The sequence below is a fragment of the Nannobrachium achirus genome, assembly GCF_963921795.1.
Source record: "Nannobrachium achirus genome assembly, chromosome: 23".
NCBI classification, from domain to species: Eukaryota; Metazoa; Chordata; class Actinopteri; order Myctophiformes; family Myctophidae; genus Nannobrachium; species Nannobrachium achirus.
Window position 1 is genome coordinate 11,901,159 of NC_137830.1, and position 23,145 is coordinate 11,924,303.

Here is a 23,145-nt window from a genome sequence, read left to right on the forward strand (position 1 = left end):
AAGCACTAGACTTTTATTGAGATCCTTTTTTTAAACTCATATAACATTGAATGACATACAGATGAAACACAGTTGGCTACTTAGCCCTGAAACTCTGCAGAGACAAAAAGGGGGAAAAAAGAAAAAGAAAAGAAAACAGTCTTGAGTAAAAACTTGATGCAAAAATGTCAATAGAAATGTCAGGGGTTTTTTGATTGAATATTTTTTTATTAGAAGTTTGCAATAGGGGGAGGTGAGGTTAGGCTACGTTTACTAAGTGTTATTATTAGGATATTTACTATGTCACATAATAATGTTAAATACGTTATTAATATTAGCATCACATAGTAAAAGGACCACGTTACATAGGCATACAACAAGAGTAGAGTGATTGAGTGAACGCATGAATCCTTCTCTCAAGGAGGAGTGGTTACCAGCAGTGCAGCATTATGTTTACTCTCTTGTGAAAAATACTCACGCTCCCGAAAATAGCCGATCTGCAAGCTCACAACGCGTCGCGGTAGGAAGAGAGCCGACGAGCTGTGAGCTTGCAGATCGGCTATTTTCGGCGAGCACTTACCGTAAATGACGTGCGCGGTCACATTTGCATACGGACCAGGAAATACAGCTCACTTTAAAACCAAACCCTACTCTATGACCAAACCTCCCATAGATCAACATGTATGCGACACAGGTGCGCTCTTATTAGAATTAATCTGACCTGTTTTAATCGTATTCTTTTAATCGATCATCAGGTTTCATTCGGTAGACATTAACAGGCGTATAGGCTCATCATTAGTGAAGGATCATGCATAATTGCTTGCTGTTATAATGAGTGAAAATGAAAGTTCCTACACCTGGCGTGCTGCTCCCCCTGTTGTTGTTGCCCTGTCTATTGTACTGCGCAGATATTTTAGATGGGCCTGGTCTTCCCAACTGTACACAGGAGGTAAGATTGCCTTTTGTTGGGTTTTTGTATTTTTTTCCTTGTTTGTTTGTTTGTTTGTTAATTCATTCATTAATTTGTTAATGTATAATGTATTTATTTGTTTGTTTGTTTATTTATGTATTTGTAGTACAAGTTTAACATAATTACCTGGTGGATGTTCTTTGAATAGGTTGACAGTTTGGTGGTATGGGCTGTAAAACTATGAGTCCAACTTCTTTATAGCAGTAAGATTATAGATGTTTAATATCTGACTTTTTCATTGTAATAATAACCTTTGCTCATGGGTCATGATGTGTTTTCATAGGGTCTGAGATGTAAAGTCAAAACAAGTGAGTACATATAGCCTACTGTACATCATTAAGGTGCACTTATTGCGACTGTCTGTCTGTCTGTCTGTCTGTCTGTCTGTCTGTCTGTCTCTGTAACGCTTGCTTTGTTGATCTTTTATTGTTGATTGACTGTCACGCTCTGACATCACGCTCTACATCACTGTGATGTCATTGTCAGGGGAACCACACTAACACGATCCGTTTTATGCCCATATATGGAGATCCCTGATGTCATCAATATTAAGCCTGTGAATGCCAATATACTGTCAGTTTATCGTAGACTATGTCAGTCTAACCAGTGTGGCTGGTTCTACAGACAGGGATCTCCATATATGGGCATAAAAGGGATTACGTTAGTGTGGTTTCCCTAACAGGACTTCATATGGGAATGCCCATATATGGAGTTCCACATACAATCCCTTTTATGCACATATATGGACATATGCGCAGAGTTTTGTCCACGCGTGTTCCCCGCCTCTCCCCCCTCGATTGCTCCCTCTCTCCTGTTGACTGCCACTGCCTTCACGCCCTCTATTATACTCAAATTAACCAAAAGACATTACTTGCGGCATATTTTAACATCTTTGGTGTTTATTGCAGGTAACTGCATGGACCCTGAATGGCTAATTATGAGAGATTATACTCCAAGTGCCCCAGAGGGTTTGAAAGTTGAGGTGGACACACGCCAGGACAAAAACGGACGCATTCAGCCAGTGCTTGTGGCACAATGGGAACTAAAAGACGAAGGTATGTTGATTGTATGTAGGCTACTGAATTAGCCAGATTAACCACTGCCCTATATACAGTTATATACATACTAGTTCCACAACTTCAGCTCTCTTCTCTATATGTAAAGTATCTAGACTGAGGAAACTTGTGCTGATTTGACACTATAATAACAATGAATTGAAAATGAAATCGAATTCCTTCTACAGCTAATCTCTTCACTGAAAATACACAACCTACAAGCTCACAACACATTGCGTTGTGACGTGTTGAACTTGTGAGCTTGTATGTAGACTAGAGGATGACAAGGGAGTGGATTTTCACTCCTGTCCTGTCCCACTCCCGCAGAAAAAATCCTGTCGAATCCCAATCCTGGGCCAGAGTAAAAAAATAAATCCCGTCCTGTCCCACTCCTGTACAATTACTCCTGGTCCCATCCCGCTCCTGGTCAAAATCACTCCCGTTCACATCCCGCTCCCGAAAAAAAAATTAAAAATTAAATCGCGCAGATGTTTTTCTATTTTGATCCATATTATATTTGATATCATGTTTATTATTATATAATGTATAATGTCATAATGTTCGCAGTTCAAAGACCTCACTTTCCTGTGCAATTTAATTCTGCGATTTGATGAACTGGTCTGGGATGATTCCCGCTCCTGCCCACTCCTGTTGATTTTCATTCCTGTCCCGTCCCGATCCTGGCATTAATACAAATTTGACTCCTGTCCTGCGGGAATCCCACGGGACCCACGGGAATTCCTGTCAAATGTCATCCTCTAATGTAGACCGACTATTTTCACCGAAAAGAATCATCTTATCATATCTTATCATCTATCATCAAGTTTTGTCCTGTTCTGATTGCTACACAGGAAGCATCAGTTTTCTGCACGCCACCGAGCTTCAAGTCCTTGTCATAGCGACCAACGAGCAGCTTTGTGTTCGGTATTCTTTCCTAGACCACCCCATACCTATGAGGAACCCTCACACTAGGCCACCGCAAAAGGTGGGTACACACTGGAACGTCTATCTTGCGGACATGTTATTTCCAAAATTCATGGCAGGTGTGTCTTTTATTTCATCTATTCAGTGTCCATACTGGTCTTTCATCTACAGCAGTACATGACACTTAGGGGTGTTTTACTTCTGGGGTCATTGCAACATCTACTCTGGCTTGTGTTAAGATATTTGAATTTGATTAGATCAGACCAATATGAAGTTATGAACCCTATATAAACCCATTGTAACGTCAAACTCCACTTTAACCATGTTAGACTCATTGACAAGTTGACAACACATGTCTCTGATCTGATCTGATTACTGATATTTTCCTTCCAATGCATGGGGGGGGGGGGGGGGCTGGGTTATTTATTTAATTATTTATTTATTACCCCCCGATTCTCTTATCTGTTTTATTTTCATCCCACAGTAGGCTATTGCACAGATGAGATAACAGGATTTTTTGAGCGGTGGTCACAACGCTCCTATACGTGGCCGTGTGTGTGGGTCTGTCTGTCTGTCTGTCTGTTTGTCTGTCTGTCTGTCTGTCTGTCTCCGTGTCCGTAGCCTGCACTCCTGCAGTAACCTTTTCTGACCACACATGTTAAGGGAGGGGCGCTGTTGCACACACACACACACACACACACACACACACACACACACACACACACACACACACACACACACACCACCGCTCAGTTCACACGAGTGTGATTTTTAAGAAATTAGTTAGCTTTCAGGTAGTCCACCAATTAAACTATAATAAGATCTCATTAATAATAAAAAATAAAAATTGACATACAAGTAAAGTAAAGTACTTGAGTTACTATACTTAGTTACTTCCCACCATTGCTAATGATTTTTTTTCCCTTCTTCTTCGTTAGTGGAATTTCACTGTAGATATGGTGGTGGTTGATCCAGGTCAAACATACTGGGTGTCTGTCTTTAACGTCCCCAAGCCAGAGCTGGCTCACACCCATTATGACGTCAGCAAAGAAGTCAAAGTTCCAAGTAAGTAACCCCCAGCACTGCTTCTCAAACATCCCGTGGTGGAAAAAGTACTCAAATGGTTTACTTAAATTTAGGCCTAGGATTATTGAATGCTTTAACCAGTGAAAAATAGCAGATATACAAGCTCACAGCGCGGCACCGAGTGCCGCGCTGCAAGCTTGTAGATCTGCTATTTTTGAAAAAGTCGTGAAAATGTGTGCAATCTTTGAATATATGTATTTTCAAAGCGAACGTTTGTAACTCAAATTTTGCTTCTGGGTGGTCCCTGGAACTAAATATTTTGAGATGGGGGTCCGTGGCCAAATAAATATCATTTTGGGGGTCCTTCACATGAAAAGGTTTGAGAACCACTGACATAGTAGTCTCTCAAGACCGGACTAACTGAGCTCCAGTTAAGTGAAAAGGACCTTTTCTTTGACGATGGCTGGCCAGATTGCTGACATAGAAACATAGGTTTTTCAAAAAAATCTTAGAAGGATTCAAAAGACGCTTATAGAATTGGGTCAAAATTCTAATTTTCACGATTTTTCAAAAATAGCAGATCTACAAGCTCGCAGCGTCGCACTCGGTGCCGCACTGTGAGCTTGTAGATCTGCTATATTTCAAATGTTAAAGCATAAAATAATGATACACAATAATGTGTACCCGTTCTAAATGGGTTAAGTAAAAGTATCAATACTGTGATGTACTCCGTTACAAGTAAAGTACTAGTAAGACGCCTCAGGGCGACATGCGACCTCGCGCCAATTCTTGGCCATCTGGTCAGTGATGTATATCGTATATGTTACCCATATACTGAGACCCCTGGTACCCATATATGGAGATCCATGTACTGTATATGGAGATATGGTGTGAGAGCCCAAACATGCTTACTCAGTTATTCGTTATGTGAAAGTCCTATGATGTCTATGACATCTGACATCATACCCTTTTATGCCCATACATGGAGATCCCTGTCTGTAGAACCAGCCGTTTGGTGTGGTATGTGGCCGATGTGTCCTCCATATATGGGTGTTCCCATATGAGGTCCTGTTAGATATGGGCTTAATATTGACGACATCAGGGAACTCCTATATGGGCATAAAAGGGATTCTGTTAGTGTGCCATCACAGTCAGAGTGAAGCCAGAGCATGATGTCAGAGTGGCAAACCCATTCTGTTAAGAGTGACAGTGACGCCAGAGCATGGTGTCAGAGCGACAAACCCATAGAACCATAGTGTCAGGCGTTATAGACAGAGATACATACATACATACATACATACATACATACATACATACATACATACATACATACATACATACGGACAAGCTGTGACCTTTCGCATACTAAACTTGACAAACCCATAGAACCACAGTGTCAGGTGTTATAGACAGAGATACATACATACATACATACATACATACATACATACATACATACATACATACATACATACGGACAAGCTGTGACCTTTCGCATACTAAACTTACGACCTCGCTATAAAATAGGGTTAATCTGTTTAAACTGTTTCTCATTTTGCCGGGGATCCCTGTGAAGGACCCGATGGGGATCCCGGACCCTACTTAAAGAACACATGTCCTACGGTTCTTTATCATATCGTCTTGCAGCGGCTGTGTGTTTGAGTCAGTATGAGTTGTATTAACACTGTTCTGATTCTCTATCTCAGATTGTCGAGATCCCAAGATGAAGGGAACTGAACCTTGCATAATGAGCGGTAAGTAGCAAGGCTATAATTTCCCTTATTCTAGTGATACTGATCATAAATTATATAATCATAGTAGGGTGACCAGACGTCCCAGTTTACCCGGGACAGTCCCGTTTTCAAGCTGCGTGTCCCAGTGTCCCGACAAATATCTCTAAAACGCCAATATGTCCCGGTTTTCAACATTCACTGCAAGATTGTCCCGGTTTTCGCCAGAATTAAAATAATAGTATCTGTTTTCAGTGGTTGCATAGACATTTATCATGTTCTTTTCATGTAAACATGCCCACCTAACCAATCAGAAAACATGAACAAATTCATTGCGTGTCTGAATTCAACGCTGATCTGTTTGTCAATCACTCATTGCCTGTTTGCAACCCTGCGGTGCGTGTGTGCGCGTGCGCGCGAACGTTAGAGAATGGGCGCGCGCGTGCGCGATAACATGCGTATTGCTTTTAGGGTCCCGGTTTTAAGCAACAGTGTTTCGCGTCCCGGTTTGAGTGGCTGAAAATATGGTCACCCTAAATCATAGACAATTTTGGAGTAACATTAACTCACGGAGTTAACAGTGTGGGATGCAGTGATCATTTTGACATCAATTACTTTTTGTCATAGTCTTAGAATAAAATTCCTTTTTTAGTTTTTGTCATATTTTAGTCATCTGAAATGTTTTAGTTTTAGTCTAGTCTAAGTTCTACGTTTTTTTTTTTAGTCGACTAAGCTTTATTTTGGCAAGCCTTGATGTATGATTTTTTTTTTAGGCCTTGGTGGTTTTTAAAGTGCCACACCTACGCGCAGCCAAACCTCTCTACTACTCCCACATTCTCGTTAGGGAGGGACTAAATTATATTTATTTATGAAACTGTCTTTATAATTAGTCATATTTTCAGTCATCATAGCTTCGTTTTTATACTTTTTATTTGCTATTTTGTCTGTGGGAAACAAAGCTAGTCGAGGAAATGAACACTGGCGGGATGCAGCGAGACGTTAGTACTTGTTAATGCAGTGAAGTCTAAAATATTTACACTCGGCGTACAAATCTGTAAAATAACACTTCTGATTTTACAAGTGTGTCTCACGCCGGTGACTCGTTGCTGTTTGTCGACGCAGGAAGCCTGTGGAACCCTAACATAACGCTGGAAGTGTTGAGTGAAAACCAGAGCAGCAGACCCAGACCCATGCTGGCTGTAAGATTCAATACGGATGAACTCTCCAAGCACTACCTGGTGCGGGTTGGCTGCTCTGTCTCTAATATGAAACACAAGGACGTGTTCAAGGTGAGAAATGTTTTGGAACCAGAGCCCAGAAACCAGGGACGTGCTGGACATTGGGAAAAGTGGGACAACTCCCGAACGGCCGGTTCATTCCCGGCCGGTCCAGGCCTTTGTTCCATTTCGGGGGGCTGGGCGGCCAACAAAAGTAAATCGTCACCGTCGGGCAGAAACCTCGTATCTCCAAGTTTCAAATGTGTGCATTTTTTCGCAAAGCAAAGCCCTGCTTCATCATACAAGGCCGTCGCACAAAAGTAGTGAAAACAGCAGATCTACAAGCACACAACGCCTCGCGGTGCGAGGCGTTGTGTGCTTGTAGATCGGCTGTTTTCACTAGTTTAAATCATTTTTCAAAATGATAAAAAGAAACGGTTTTGGACATACAAGGTTTCCACCCGACAACAACGAAATATAACTCATGTACAGTAATTGGCCCACTGGCTTGTCACTTGTCATGATCTGAAATGGCAAATCTTTGAGTAGCAGCAGCGCTATAGAGAGATCTCTCTCTATAGCGCGCAATGAGGGCCTCTCCAACTCTTTTTCCCGGGCTGAATCAGGAGCCCAGCACGTCCCTGCCAGAAACACTGTCATGTGAAAAATGTATCCAAAATAGCAGCTCTTCAAGCTCACAACGTGGCACGTCACCACGTGCTGTGAGCTTATAGATCGTCTATTTTTTGCTATTTTAGTGTGACACGGTAGTAGGCATTAAATTACAAAGAAAAGGTTTACAGTACATTCGGAGATACGAGTTTTCCGCCCGACAACAATGATAGATGTGTTTTTAAGCCTTGCTTCCTTTTACTGTTGTCACAGGTATTGATACTTGGATCCTTTTTTGATACCACATGTTTAAAACAATGCTATTCCGTTAATCAGTAGTATTAAAAGTGCCCAAAGCTCTGCAAAAACAGATCTAAAAACAGATTTTCAACGCAGGGCCGCACAGATAACATTACAGGGAAGAAAATCAACTGGTCTTCAACCATTGTATGAATTATATATGTATGCTTTAACAGGAAAGTATTGCATAAACGGTAGTGCTCAACACAACAAGGAGACATTTAAATTGTATAAAAAGGCATGCATGCAATTTAAGACTTATAGCATTTATCTTAAATGACCCTGTTGTGTGTGCCTAGGACCTTTGTATTTCACTATAGTATTGAAAAAAAACGTATCTAGTATCGTAGTTTTCTTTAATACTAGTATGATATCAAAGTTAACATTTCTGATATCGTGACAACCCTACTTCCTTTGTTCAAATGTAAGCCAACACAGCTTTGTCTCACAAAGATGACAAGTGTAGTTGTTCCTCCTCAGAGGCCTGACCTAGAAGCACGTATTTACATGTAGATTCAGCATCCTGTACTGTTTTGCCCCAGATTCTCTTTTTTTTTTTTTTCTTTTCTTTTAACGCATGCAGGGACTAACCCATAGTTGTTTCTTCCGTTCACGTGGCACAAACGAGGCTCATTATTATTATCTGGGGCGGTCGAACGTATGCATCTCGGAAGTCAAAGAAATATCTTAATGACCTTTCATGTTACAGTACATGTTTTCCACTGAGGTAGACCACAATGTCCCCCACATCCTGTCTAGGCCCTACAGTCGAATCAGTGAAGAAGACTTCTCGTAGATGGAGGCAACAGAAAAGAGAAAAGAGTCAACATTGCATGATATCCTAATCTAACATTGTGTTCAAATAAGTGTATAGTTCTATATATTCTGAATCTGATAGGACTCATTGCTGAGTTTTATCCAATCGGTCAGAAGGGAGAATTCATGCAGAATAAAGGATAAACAAGTGAAATTGGAAGTGATGACATAAAGAAATGAGCTGATGGAATTTTAACTGTAAAAAAAAAAACACTATAAATTATGGGTACTCTCCTAATTGGCTGAAATTGGCAACCCGCCTGCTCTACTTTCTGTTTATTAAAGAGCTGGAGAGAGGGGGCGACGGGGCGTCCCCGTTAATGAACAAACAATCTCTATATCAAAGATTATTATCATAATATAGAGCTTTAACCTTTTAACAAAAACTTTGTTTCAACCAAAGAATATCACTTACCCTACCGTTAACTGAACTCTGAGAGGGTAGGCTTAGGGTACAGATGGAACCAAATGGACCCATTTGTGCTGTACCCTCTCAGAGTTACAGACCCAAACGTGTCCATTTTGACCACTTTTAGTCCCCGGACGAGTTGAGGAGCAGTTCTTTTTTTAGACTCTCTGTAAGTTTAATTTCTTGATTCAGGACTGATGTGATCAACGTTCAGCCGGGTAATCAGCTTTTGGCATCAAAATGTCATCTCAGTTCTCTGGTTTTTCACTGTAGCTGGAAGATTATCATGTCCATACATCGCCGCGTACACAGTCAAATCCTCTGTGTAAATTTAACTACGGCCCAAAGGTTCCTGTTGGGTCCATTTTACGAGGTTTTTGCTCGTTACTGGATAACAGACAGACTTCACCAGCTGTATTCTGTATCAGCTGAATGTCAATGTTAGGACAAAGATCTGTGCTTTCAATATTATATAACGTCGTTGTTGGGTGGAAACCTTGTATGTCCGTTTGTTCTGATCATTTGAAAAAACGAACTAAACTAGTGAAAACAGCCGATATACAAGCACACAACGCCTCGCGGTGCGAGGCGTTGTGTGCTTGTAGATCTGCTTTTTTCACTAACTTACACATTTGAAACTTGGAAATACAAGGTTTCTGCCCGAGAGTGACGATAAGCTATCTATGTATCTGTCATTTGTCATGCAAGTCATGCAATTGTTTCACGTACATTGTTAAGTCTTGACGACTCTCTTCCATAGAAAAACGAGACATCACTGACTGTAAAATTCCTGCTGGAGGAATGGCCAATGAGCTGCTGTGTTTTTGACGTTGAGGTATGTGTTTTTATGAAGCGTCTCCTTCTCCTGGTTGAGCCTCTGGGCCAAGGGTTCCCGACCTTTTCAGGCCACGGCCCCCCAAAATAATCATATTCGAACGGGGACCCCCCCCCCCCCAAATAATCATATTTGAACTGGGGTCCCCCCCACCCTGACAACACCTCGCACTGCAAGGCACTTTGTCTTTGTTGTTTTTAACTTTGTCTTTGTTTACATTATTGTTGTTGATGGTTTTGTGTTTTGGTGTACAGCACTTTGGTCAATTTCGATTGTTTGATTGATCAATAGATCGTTTGCCTCTGTCTTGCGCAATATTTGACAATTTTTACAATTTGGTATTAAAAATGTCTTAAAAGTCATTCAATTGCAACTGTGTAAATTGTAACTTTAGAAATGTGCACATAGATACCCTGTATACACCAGGGGCATAGTTCCGCCGATTTAAAACGAATCCAATACGGAACTAAAATGTCCTATGTTTGGCCGCTAGTTGCGCTGTTTCCCCCCCGCGAGGTACCAAAAAGAATTTGTCTACATTGGACACCATTCGTTTTCCCCTTTGATTTTCTAACCTTAATAAACGTTGTCATAAATACTTTATGGTTCCTGTCGCTAGTGAAAAACTTCCTTTCAATCACCATGATATGCGTTTTGAGCAAATATGGTCCCATTTATGTTAAACTTAAACGTATTTCGGGAGGCTCCGACCACATTCTCTCATGTATCCCTGCGGTTCCACGTGACCGTTGGCAGCCAATGGGGTACCTTTCAAACAATGATGGCGACACCCATTCAAGGGACAAAAAAAACTAATTTTCGCTCTATAGAAAGCAATGGTGTCGCACCGTCCATATTTTTCTACAGTCTATGGTATACACGTATACTGTATCATGGTTTGTTTACTGTTGAGTGAGAAAACAATGTTGCACATTAAAGTGCAACATTGCACTTTAATGTGCAAAAGAATTCTATCAAATACTCACCCCATGGAGACTTGAGTTCAATAATATTTCTTGTTTTTTGTCGCATTCCTAAGACACAATTTACCCCCATTGACATCCGGATTGAGACACAAATGTATTTGTGTCTCCATCCGGAATACAGAAAAAAGCACAAATAGTAGATATACAAGCTCAACACCTATCAGCTCCCAGTACTTACCGGCACTCAAGCCACGCTACTCATGCGCTGAGTTGCGAGTGCCCGGGATCAAAAGGCCATTACTGCTACTCGTCGCTTTCGTAACTATATTTTTTTGTAAGCTACAGTGTCTGTTGACGCGATCCTACATTTTCTCTTGAATGTAGTTGAAAAGTTATACTGTATGTGACTTCATGTTGCCTTCAAGTCAGTGGTAACAGTAGCTGTTTTATTTGTCTTGCAGATTGCACCATTCTTCCCTCACTGTGGCAATGACTGTGTACGGCCAGGGAGGACTTTAAATATATGCCGTGGTATGTGTGTGTATGCGCGTGTGTCCGGGGGGTGTCCAGAAATAGCGAAAATAGCAGATCTACAAGCTCACAGTCACAGCATGCCTCGATGTGACGTGTTGTGAGCCTGTAGATTGTAGCTTTTAGCTTGTAGATTTCTTCATATTGTACTTCCTAGAAATGTAGTAGAGTCAAAAGTACAATATTTGTATCCAATGAAGAAAAGAAAAAACTAAAGTAAAATCTGCTCTGCCTCAGTGAAAAGCGTCACACCAACAGACACAGCTCCTGGAGCCGCTCCCTACTACTGGGCCTTGGCAGTTGTTGGGGTGTTGTGTGCGCTGTGTGCTCTCGTGGGCTTCCTGTACATCCGCAGGAGACCTCACAGAGGTTAGTAGAATCTACACTGCTTCTCAAAGTGGGGTCCACGCAGGGCAGGGTCCTTCAAGGACATCAGGGGGGTCCCCATGCTGCGATCATGCGACGCGATTCCAAATATTCTGGAAAACATTTGAATATTTTTAGCTGATTAGGTAGCTGATTTCTCCTTGACTTTGATAGGTGTTATGAAAGGTTATGGTTAGATAATATTGTAAGAATATTAAAGTTGTTTATTTTGTAATTTATTTTATTTGATATTTATTACATTTTTTAGGTCAGGGTTCGCAGTTTAATTCAAATCAGGAAAGAACTCATACGCACAGGATAGACAAGTGAATTTGGAAGTGATGAAGCGAAAATAAAAGAGCGAACATAATTGGAACACGAACAACAGAAAATTGAAGCTGATAAATGGGTTCTCTCTCCTGATTCGATGAAATTGCTATACCACCTGAAAATGTGTTTTCTGTTCATTAAAGAGCTGGAAAGATGGGGTGGCCCCTGTTACTCAACAAACAGTGCACTCTATAGTCTATACAGTAGCACTGAATATAGAATATAGAGCTTTAAACGGGGCGCCCGCTGGCCTGGTGGTCAAAAAATCCAAATCTAAATCCCTGTTAGTTTCATAACGTCGCTGTCGGGCAGAAACCTCGTTTCTCCTAGTTTCAAATGTGTTAATTTTTTCGCAAAGTAAAGCACTGCTTCATCATACAAGGCCATCGCACAAAAGTAGTGAAAACAGCTGACCTACAAGCACACAACGCCTCGCACCGCGAGGCGTTGTGTGCTTGCAGATCGGCTGTTTTCACTAGTTTAAATCATTTTAAAAATGATAAATACAAAAACAAACGGTTTTGGACATACAAGGTTGCCACCCGACAACGACGATAAACGTGCTTGCGTTCTATGAAATCTCTCCTCTTAACAACTGTGGCTCATATAGGCCAGCCTGATCTCCACAAGCCTCTGGTCGGAGGCGAGGAGCCGCGTCTGCCCCGGCGACCTCCCAAGGTGCTGGTCATCTACTCCCAGGACCACGGTCTGTACCGGGACGTGGTGCTGAGGCTGTGTGCCTTCCTGAAGGCCAAGTGTGGCGCCGAGGTGCTGGTGGACCTGCTGGACTCGGCCGGCCTGGGCACCGTGGGCCCCATGCGCTGGCTGCAGTGGCAGAGGCAGCAGCTCACCGGCCCACAAGACAAGATGCTGGTCCTCTGCTCGCCCGGCGTCCAGGCCAAGTGGAGAGCCATGTGTGGCCAGGTATAACCCGTTTAGGCCCTAAAATTATTAGATGCTTTAACTATGAAAAAAAATAGCAGATATACAAGCTCACAGCGCGGCACCGAGTGCCGCGCTGCGAGCTTGTAGATCTGCTATTTTTTGAAAAAGTCGTGAAAATGTGTGCAAATCTTTGACTATATGTATTTTTCAAAGCGAACGTTTGTAACTCAAATTTAGCTTCTGGGTGGTCCCTGGAACTGAATATTTTTAGATGGGGTCCGTGGCGAAATTCATATCATTTTGGGGGTCCTTCACATGAAAAGGTTTGAGAACCACTGACATGGTAGTCTCTCGAGAACAGACTAACTGAGCTCTATTTAAGTGAAAAGGACCTTTTCTTTGACGATGGCTGGCCAGATTGCTGACATAGAAACATAGGGTTTTCAAAAAACATTAGAAGGATTCAAAAGACACTTATAGAATCGGGTCAAAATTCTAATTTTCACGATTTTTCAAAAAGAGCAGATCTACAAGCTCGCAGCGTGGCACTTGGTGCCGCGCTGTGAGCTTGTATATCTGCTATTTTTCAATGGTTAAAGCATAAAATAATAATAACCTGTTCTAAATGGGATAAGGAGGGTCTGCAACTCATCCATTCTTTTCTTGGCGATTAGTCTATCTCAGGGGTCTTCAACAGGGGGTCCGGGACCCCTGGGGGGGGGGGGTACTCAGAGTTACTGCAGGGCGTCCTCCAAATCTTTGTGTGATCGAAACTTTTTTCTCTTTTTTCATATTAACCACTTGAAACCCTAGCCCCCATATTCGGAGAACTTTAGCCGAAAATAGACGATATACAAGCTTAACCTTGAACCGCAGCATTCATATTCTGGGGGGAACATTAGCCAAAAATAGCAGATCTCACAACGAACCTTGATTAGAAACTCATGACGCATTGCATTGCGATGCCTTGTGAGCGTGTAGATCAGCCATTTCATGTTGATTCAGGTCGGATTAAACTCGGGTCCATTTCAGTCTCATTCTCTTAAGTCTAGTAGAGGGTTTAAGTGTTAGTCACACAGCAGTGTCATGCAAAAATAGTGAAACTAGTAGATCCACAAGCTCAAGCTGTAAGCTGGTAGATTTTTTTTACTTGTTTTTTTAACATTTTCGATTTTCTAATATTGCAAAAATGGGGATTAATTATACATCGATTATTTTATTAAATGATCTATAATGGATTTTTCTTTATTCATTTTTTTATTATTATTTTTTTAATCGGTTAAACCAGAGGTTATCAACTGGTGGTCTGTGGACCACTGGTGGTCCATGAAGGTATTGCATGTGGTCCCTGACCATGCATTTAGTAATGCAGGAAAGTGAAGATTGCTTTCTTTTTCTCACCCGCTAGTTGAGAAACTAAATGACCTGGTGACCAATGATGATGTGTACATTTTGTCACTTACTTGGAAGTCAGAGGTAAAGACATTTCCACAGACAAAAAAGGAGTTAGATAGAATCTCAAGAAGAGAAGGTGACCGGATGGACTGGATGTGGATGAGTCAAGATTATCAGGAAATGTGGCCATGTAAAGGCTTGATTTAATTAGTTCCGCGTAGCATCGTGCAACAAACGAAATCAAGCCCTTAACAGCCATGATTTGATTTTAAGTTTTCCCCCCACACCACAGCCATATCCCCCAGTTCCCCACCCAACACAACAGTGGTCCCCAGGGCCTGGGCCACAGGGTAGTGGTCCAAGCAACTAGGCTGGTAATCCAAGGTTCAAGGTTCAAGCCCCGATCCTGACGACTTTTGCTGCGTATCAATATAAAACAAATCATAGCCAGGGGGAATTACTAAACGAAAATATTAAAATGTGAACACAAAAGAGTAGTTTTTTCAGCATCATGAATTGTTTGAATGTACTGCTTGGCTTCAATCTCAAATAACATGAATAATGGCTTAGAGTGACTCAATTTAGACTTACGGATATGACATTTGGCCAGAATTATTATTACATTAATTATAAATACCTCATGTCTTGCACCCCTGTGTCCAGGGCCGGGTGATGCTGAGAGAGGACGTGCTCTCTCCCACAGACGACATGCTCATCCCCTTCCTCAACCTGCTCCTGCCGGACATGCACCAGGCCGCCCCCCTGGGCAAATACATGGTGGCCTACTTTGATGACATATGCGGCGAGGGGGACGTGCCGTCCGTCTTTGACCTCGGGGTCAAGTACAAGCTGATGAAGCATTTTGAGGAGCTGTACTTCCGCATTCTGGACATTGAGAAGTACCAGCCAGGCCAGGTGAGCAGGCCTTACAGTAGTGCTTATTATTCTATGTGTTACTTTTTTGATTCATCAAATCATCGAGAATCTTTTTTGGATTATAAAAAAAGAGCATATTATCAACAAGTCAATGTGGAAAAATTTCTTAATAGATTTTTTTAACACAACGGCCGCCAAGGTTTATAACATTTCTAGCTGTTGCTGGTGCCGCCGTTCACTTACGCTTTATTTTGAAGTGCCTCGGAAGCTTCGTGCGTGTGCACGTGGGTGTCCGCTGACGATTGAGGAAGATAATCCCTTTGTTTACAAACGCTCGCGAAACTAAAATCCAAACGGGAGCCGACCATCGCGGTAAAGTGTCGCCGTGAAAACAATCTCTGCTTCCCTGGCGTTCTTTTTACCTCATTCAGAGATAAAGCCCTTCTTATGTTTCAGGCTAGAATGGAAAGGAATGTAAGCAGGCTCCGCTATTTCCCCTCTCCCTCTCTCTGTCCCTGCTACGGGGTCACAGCACGGCACTGAGTGCCGCACTGCGAGCTTGTAGAACTGCTATCTTTGAAAAATCGTGAACATTTGTGCCAGTCTTTGAATATTTAAAAGTTTTTTGAAAAACCCATGTTTTTATGTCAGTGGTGCTCAAACCTCTTCATCTCAAGGACCCCCAAAATGATGTATTTGGCCACGGACCCCCATCTCAAAATATTTGGTTCCAGGGACCCCTCAGAAGCAAAATTTAAGTTACAAATGTTCGCTTAAAAAATACATATATTCAAAGATTTGCACAGATTTTCACGACTTTTCAAAATTATTAGATCTACAAGCTCGCAGCGCGGCAGCTTGTATATCTGCTATTTATCAATAGCTAAAGTATAAAATAATTAAGGCCCCTCCACCTTGGGCCCTAGTAACTCAGTCCCACTTTTCCCCCCCTTGTGACGCCCCCGGCCTACAGGTCAACCACATCCAGGGCATCAGCGGGGACGAGTACTTCAGCTGTCCCTCCGGCAGAGACCTGAGAAGCGCCATCGAGACCTTCCAGGCCCACCAGCTGGAGAACCCCGACTGGTTTGAGGCGGAATGCGTGGAGAGCGAGGAGGCAGTGGTCGCAGAGTCCGACGCCCTCGTCGAGCGGCCCCGAATCCCTCCGGTCCTCGAGTGCGTTCCCCTCCTCAGAGAAGGGCCCCCCGTCTGCGTTCAGGACGTGGAGCTCCATCGGAACTGCAGCAGCGTTCACGTCCTGACGCCCGAGGTCAACCCGGAGTGCCGCGTGGCTTCGGTGGTGGAGCTGCAGCCGAGGCTCAACGCGGAGTGCCGGTACGTAGAGCTGCACCGTCACTTCACACATTGCATTTGACCCATTAAGACCGGAGGCTGATTCTGGGCTTTGGCTCAGAGCATACTTTTTAGGGGTGCAACAGTTATTACCAGCAGAGCACGCAAATAATGCGCTCGACTGCGTATGTATATACAGTAGGTATGTCGGTGTCTGAGTGTGTTTAAGCCCGTAGCCCAATCAGGGACCAGCATTTCTGGCAACGATTTATTTAATCGATTATTGAAAATAATTGGGCTTAACTTAACTAAAATAATCGATAAATAATCTATCCCTATCTTAGGCATGTCATTACAGGTGAAAAAATATCAAAATAAATGTTTGATACTACTAGTGAAAATAATCTACAAGCTCATAATGCTTTGTGATGCTACACATTGCGAGCTTGTCGTTCATATTTTTTCTCAATTTTGGCATTAAACACGCTTTCGCTCGAGTTGTGATTGAGTTGCAGCCCTAAGACTGTTTATCTGCCATCAAATATGTTTTGCTGACGGATCAAATTGTTCCTTTTCAGACGGTCTTTTCTTCCGAATGCGGTCACCCCAGCGGGAGTCCTGGTGGCTCATGTGAGTCCTTACAGCCAGCACACAGAGCCTTTGTACGTGAAGGAGCCTGTGCTGAGCAAGCCACCACGGCCGACTGAGAACCGGCCCCACCTCAACGAAGGCCCTCTCGTCCTAACAGGCCGGTGTCTTGACACAGACGAGGACGAGGACGAGGACGAGGCTCTCCTGACACCTCCGAGCCAGCCCTCGCCTGAGGCACTGCAGAAGCTGGCGGCCCTGCAGCAGTCGCTCGGGTTCGGCGTCGCGGGGACGCCCTCGCTAGCGGAGGAAGTGGAATACCTCCCTTCCCTAGAGGCCACTTGCCGCAGCCAGCCGGTCGAGATGGACGAGGGGGACGTTGAGCTTCTGGAGCCTTCCGGGAAGGGCCCTAACAGTGGTTCTGACCAAGGATACATCTCCAAGATGTCTACCCAGCCAGATTCCCCCTTTGGAGGAAAGGGAGAAGACCCATTGATGGCCCTGGCAAGGCTGCAAGAGGAGCTCTTTCTGAAGAATCACAGCTACCCTGGGATGTTTGAAATGGCTTAGGAACAGTGGTGGACAAAGTACTTCATTCAAAGTATCCTTCTGTATATACTCCTGGTTGGATATTACTCGACTACAAGTGAAAGTGGCACTTAAAGTACTGTATATTTCCAGATTGTAGCCCGGGCGTTTAACTCACGAAATCGGGCAGCTATTTGCAACACTTATTTGCGCCCATTTGAATGGCAGTCAATACGCAAAACGGTGTCAGACCCCCGGCGGGTATTTGGTGCCCGGCGGCTGTTTGCCCCCAGGAAACTATTTGGAAATATACGCTACTGGAGTACGTAACTATATCTTATATTAATGCGCTTATTGAGTTCATATGTGCAGGTGCCTTATATAAGCCCTTTGGGCTTCTTGCCTCCTCCTTAACATTTTGTGTACAAATGTTTGTGTACATTTTACTGCTTGAAAACTGTGCTAAATGCAATCAAATTAAACTTTCTAGCACTTACTTTCTTCACAGCGGTCAATCATTACACAGCAGAAAAGCCACAAGACAAAAGCCACATTACACAGTACTTTCTTCAGATTTATTGAATCTTTCAACCACACAATACTCTGTTGTACATCGACAGTACATTGTTTTGATTATATTGATACGGATATACCACACTTTTTACAGGTAGAATTTGCTTTCTGTAAACAATATAGCGTTACTTCCCCTGTAAACAATTTTGGGAGACAATTATGGTCCATGTCATGTAGGTATTGTCGGATTTTGTATAAAGTAATATCGTGATGTGACAAGTGTTGTCTTATCCTGGTTTTAATCACTAAAGACTTATGTCATTATTTCAAACTGGTCGAAGATTTGCGAAAAATAATGAAAATAGGCAATCCACAAGCTCTCAACATGCTCGCAGATCTATTTTGTAAAAATAAAAAGAATTGATAGTGTGGTCATGATATCAATAAAATAAATAAGACTTGAGACTTTTTGTCATTCCAGTAATAAGAATTTTATGTTTTCCAATCTAATAAAATTGGAAAATGGTTTTTAAAAAAAATGCCATATCGGCCAGGCTCTATCGCAAACACTTAATTACTGGTATATGAAAAAGTATATATGTATTTTTTAATTTTAACTATAAAATATTTGGCATGTTATGATAAGCATCAAACAAAAAAAAGCAAATGCCATTCTTCTATTTCATAGTGCAATCAATTCATATTGACTTTTAATGACATCACCACCTGTACTTTTACAGTACTTTAATTACATATTTTTGGTTAAAATATCATGAGTGAACATAATACATTATACCAATTCACTCACAATCTCAATTAAAGTGTGATTTAATTACTTTCAAATGTATTTTTTTCCCCATTTCATGGTCACATTGTACACTACACTTAAGACACAAATACTCTATTCCTTTTCACAGGGAATATTACTTCACAAATCTAAAAATAGACGTCCTCAAATACCTGCCTGCATATTCTGTACTGTAGGTCAATGGTTCTCAAAGTGCGGTCCGGAGACCCCCAGTGGGTCCCCACTCACAGCATAAAAATCAGTTTGACCACGTTAAACCTGTTTTATACTATTGCTATTTGTAAATAGCTGAGCAATGAGCTCACAGCGTGTCGCAGTGCAACGTGTTGTGAGCTTGTAGATCTGCTATTTAAAAATAAAAACATTTTACAATGTTTACACAAATGTTCCCTTATGGGGGTCCTGCACAAAATCTTTTCAGAAGGGGTTCCGCTGCGGCCGGGACTGAGTTACTAGGGCCCAAGGTGGAGGGGCCTTAATTATTTTATGCTTTTCTATTGAAAAATAGCAGAGCTTGTAGATCTGCTATTTTTGAAAGGTCATGAAAATGTGTGCAAATCTTTGAATATTATGTATTTTTTAAGCGAACATTTGTAACTCAAATTTTGCTTCTGGGTGGTCCCTGGAACGAAATATTTTGACATGGGGTCCGCGGCCAAATACAGAATCTTGGGGGTCCTTGACATGCAAAGGTTAGAGCACCACTGACATAGAAACATAGGTTTTTCAAAAAACCTTAGAAAGATTTGAAATATTCAAAGACTTGCACACATTTTCAAGATTAAAAAAAATAGTAGATCTACAAGCTCGCATCGCGGCACTCGGTGCCACGCTGTGAGCTTGTATATCTGCTATTTTCTTTAATAGTTAATAGTTAAAGTACCCAGGGCCCAGAATTTGGTGTGAGACCCCTGATTGGGAGTCCTTGACTTTGTGTTTTGGGAAGCACTGCAGTGCATTTCCATTGACAACAATGCATTAGGAAAAGATCTGCTGGGATGCTGTGGTCAGTCTGGTCACACACCTATCCAAATGCCAAAGATAGAAGGAGTAACATGCAAGTTCCTTTACAATCACCATCGATCAATACATTCCTGCTAAACACAAAAGGCACATATCACCTCAGGCCAACATATCTCAGCCCTCTCTTAAAGGACGAGACCACTTTGGTAGAGGTTTGGGTTGTGTGTAGTTACCTTGCCATGATGTAACTCCAAAGGTGGGCAAGAAATCTAAAATAATTTCTCCATTTGACTAGAAACTGACAATTTAAAATATACTCCACGTTGACTTACATTAAGCCTCGCTACGCAAGGTTACATTGTTGCTCATGGAGACTCTGGAGACTTAATCTTTGTAATATAGAAACCTCCTATTGATTTAGCTATTTTTATTAGGAAGAAATTAAACCTGGATCTGCGGATCCAGCCCGGGTTTCAAATAGTGAAATCAATAGGAAGTTGACATTTTGTAATGAAAAACAAAACAAAAACAGTATTGGGTTGGATATTGTCTGAATCAGCTTTGTTTGAGTTTTTTACTTTACGGGCTAAAATAGCTCCTCCAGAGTCTCCAGAAGTCAATGAGGAGCATTTTTTAAATTGTCAGTTTCTAGTCAATGGAGAAATAATTTGTTATTTCTTGCCCACCTTTGGAGTTACATCATGGCAAGGTAACTACTCAAACCAAACCTCTACCAAAGTGGTCTTGGCCTTTAAGCCTACTTTACACTTGCCAAAAATAATACATTTTCGGTGATGGAAGAAGTACTCTGATTTTTTTTTTTTACTTAAGTAAAAGTACAAATACCTCGGTGTAGAAATACTTTGTTACAAGCAAAAGTCCTGCATTCCAGATTTGACTATAGTAAAATTACAAAATATATTTAAAGCACCAATGTCAAAGGTAGGCCTACTCATTATGCAGAATGTCAGATTTAATAATAATATAATACATATTATTTTATTATATTGTAATTACTCATGCATTGGTGTGTGGTTAATAATACAGCTAGTAAAGAAGGGCTTATTTCAACTGCTTTATATACTGCTGGGCAGCTTGTGTACACCCTCCCCCGATTAAATCTATAATAATACATGCTAATTCATGTGTTGATTATCATTTGATGTTGTTCATCTGCAAATTAAAGCTATCAAATGTAGCGGAGTAAAAAAAAAGGTACATTTTGCTATGGTCAAGTGTAATGTAACAAAAGTATGAAGTAGTTGAAATGGGAATGCTGAAGTACAGTACAATACTTAAGTAAAGGTTCTTTCCACCATTACAATTGAAAAGAATGTACATTAGACAATTAGAGCAATAAAAAAGTTAGAGAAATGCACAGAATCACCTTACTTCCTTATTGAAGTCACGTCAATAACCAACTTTCACTGCTAGGATGCTAGGATCTATTTTATAGAATAAATTGATATTTCAGGCACTGCAAATACCCTACCCTACCCTTCAATAGCCATATATTGCACAAACTCTTAACTGAATGTGTCCACCATATTGCACAATGTACTTTAACACAACACTCAAGTGCTTCTTTTCCACCACAAAACATTTTTATAAACTCGTAACAGTGGCCTGATCATGGATTATAATAGTGTTACAGTATGATTCACATTTTACTTTTTACTTTTGTAAGTATTCTTCTATCAATGCAATCACGTGCTGGCCTATTTCTTTGTACTGTTCTGACCTACTTAAAAAAAATGATTTGGTGCCAACAGCATTGTTCTTAGCGCTTGTAGCCTTAGTATGCCACCATGTTCAATAAAAATAGAACGTTCTAGAGCTCCCATGTGTCCGATAATGTGTCTGACTCATCAATCATTGTGATATAAATAGCCAAATGAAGGGAAGTCAAGTTTGATTAATTGAGGTCAGTCTCAGAAATCTCATAACCAATCATTATAATTTGTATTATTATTATTATTATTTTTTTTTTTTAAATTAAAACAAAAAGGGACAATGTAGGAAAGGGCTGTAGAAAAACAAATGTTTACTTTTGGATCATTGCACATGTTGATTTAAGCACAGATTTCTACTCTATTCTTGGATTAAGAAATGTGTACACAGACCAGTTAATAGCAGACATTACTTTCATCAATATATATTTAAAAGAAATGTACATTGACAATTGGATCACCAGGACAATGGGTTCTGATATTGCTTATTCAGCAAAAGATAGGCTACACGGTCAAAACAGTGTCTACTCTTCCTTAATGCCTTCCATTAAAAGTGCACACCGACAATTTACTTCACAGACGACTTTTAAAACCACAACTTCACAAGGTCCAATATAGCTGTTTTTTGTTTCTTTTATCTCAGTCTGTCCTACTGCAAGTGTCCGTGGGGTATAATTACGATTTGGAAGGACGGGGGAGCGTAATATTATTCACACTATCATGTCCTTCAAAAGTAGTCTCGCGTGGCCAGACTGTTGCCTCCGCGATTTGGCCAAATGCTCCCGGCATACAGTCTGGCAAACCGGAATAGAAATGATGAGTGCGAGATAAAGTGGATGTGACGCAACCGCTCCCTTGGTGCAGTAGCAATAACATGTCCTACTGGAAGCGTTATGTCTCCTTTCTTTATTTTTGGGGGCATTATTTCGTCTTTCTCTGGTGTTGTTGGTGTTACTTCCATGTTGTTTTCAAACGTTTTCTTAAACTATACACCCGTAACAAGAATAGGCCGCTCGAATGACTTTGTCTGAGCTATTGTGTTTCGGTTATGTTTCCAATGGGACTACAGTTCAGTGCAGCAGTGGCTACTTCCGATACTCATCGTTCGGGAGCTGCCGTTCCAGACTATATAGCATTCGGAGATTGTAGAATAGTTGTCTGGCTACGCAAGACTATTCAAAAGGGACACCGTTATTGCTGTCGGGCAGAAACCTCTCATCTCCATAATTTTAACTTTTTCGTAAATTAACGCCCTACTTGATCGCACTACAGTGTCACACAAATGTATCTTAAGTAGCAGATCTGCAAGCTCTGAACGAGGCATGAAAAGTCACGTTTTGAGCCTGTAGATCTTCTACTTTTGCTATTTCCTTGAAAAGTAACAGTTTTGAATGTATGAGGTGTCCACCCAACAGAGACTAGCGCTCTAGCGTTTTACTTAGCCTTACATTAAGTCGCTCCTGCAGTAAGCCACAATGCGGAAGCCAATGCAGGAGTGTCTTAATGTAAGGCTACGTTTTACTCTCAGAAGAAGCAGTCA

At 41.5% G+C, this 23,145-nt stretch overlaps 1 protein-coding gene across 1 annotated transcript; it reads left to right on the forward strand.

Annotated features, from left to right (window-relative positions):
• The first annotated feature begins 644 nt into the window (after positions 1 to 644).
• On the forward strand, positions 645 to 18,087 carry il17ra1a (interleukin 17 receptor A1a). The gene is made up of 14 exons (XM_080754518.1): positions 645 to 928; positions 1,233 to 1,257; positions 1,858 to 2,004; positions 2,856 to 2,989; positions 3,867 to 3,993; positions 5,661 to 5,708; positions 6,807 to 6,973; positions 9,799 to 9,873; positions 11,261 to 11,330; positions 11,568 to 11,699; positions 12,637 to 12,950; positions 14,970 to 15,221; positions 16,156 to 16,517; positions 17,054 to 18,087. Exons 1-14 carry the CDS (start codon positions 821 to 823, stop codon positions 17,631 to 17,633), a joined length of 2,541 nt encoding a protein of 846 aa, XP_080610644.1. The 5' UTR covers positions 645 to 820; the 3' UTR covers positions 17,634 to 18,087.
• The last annotated feature ends 5,058 nt before the right edge of the window (positions 18,088 to 23,145 follow it).

What these genes read in the sequence shown, in the direction of transcription:
- il17ra1a (XM_080754518.1), top strand. Translation starts at nt 821, where the DNA reads ATGAAAGTTCCTACACCTGGCGTGCTGCTCCCCCTGTTGTTGTTGCCC. An exon ending in GAGATGTAAAGTCAAAACAA is followed by an intron (nt 1,258 to 1,857) that starts GTGAGTACATAT and finishes TGTTTATTGCAG; the next exon opens with GTAACTGCATGGACCCTGAA. An exon ending in TGAACCTTGCATAATGAGCG is followed by an intron (nt 5,709 to 6,806) that starts GTAAGTAGCAAG and finishes TTGTCGACGCAG; the next exon opens with GAAGCCTGTGGAACCCTAAC.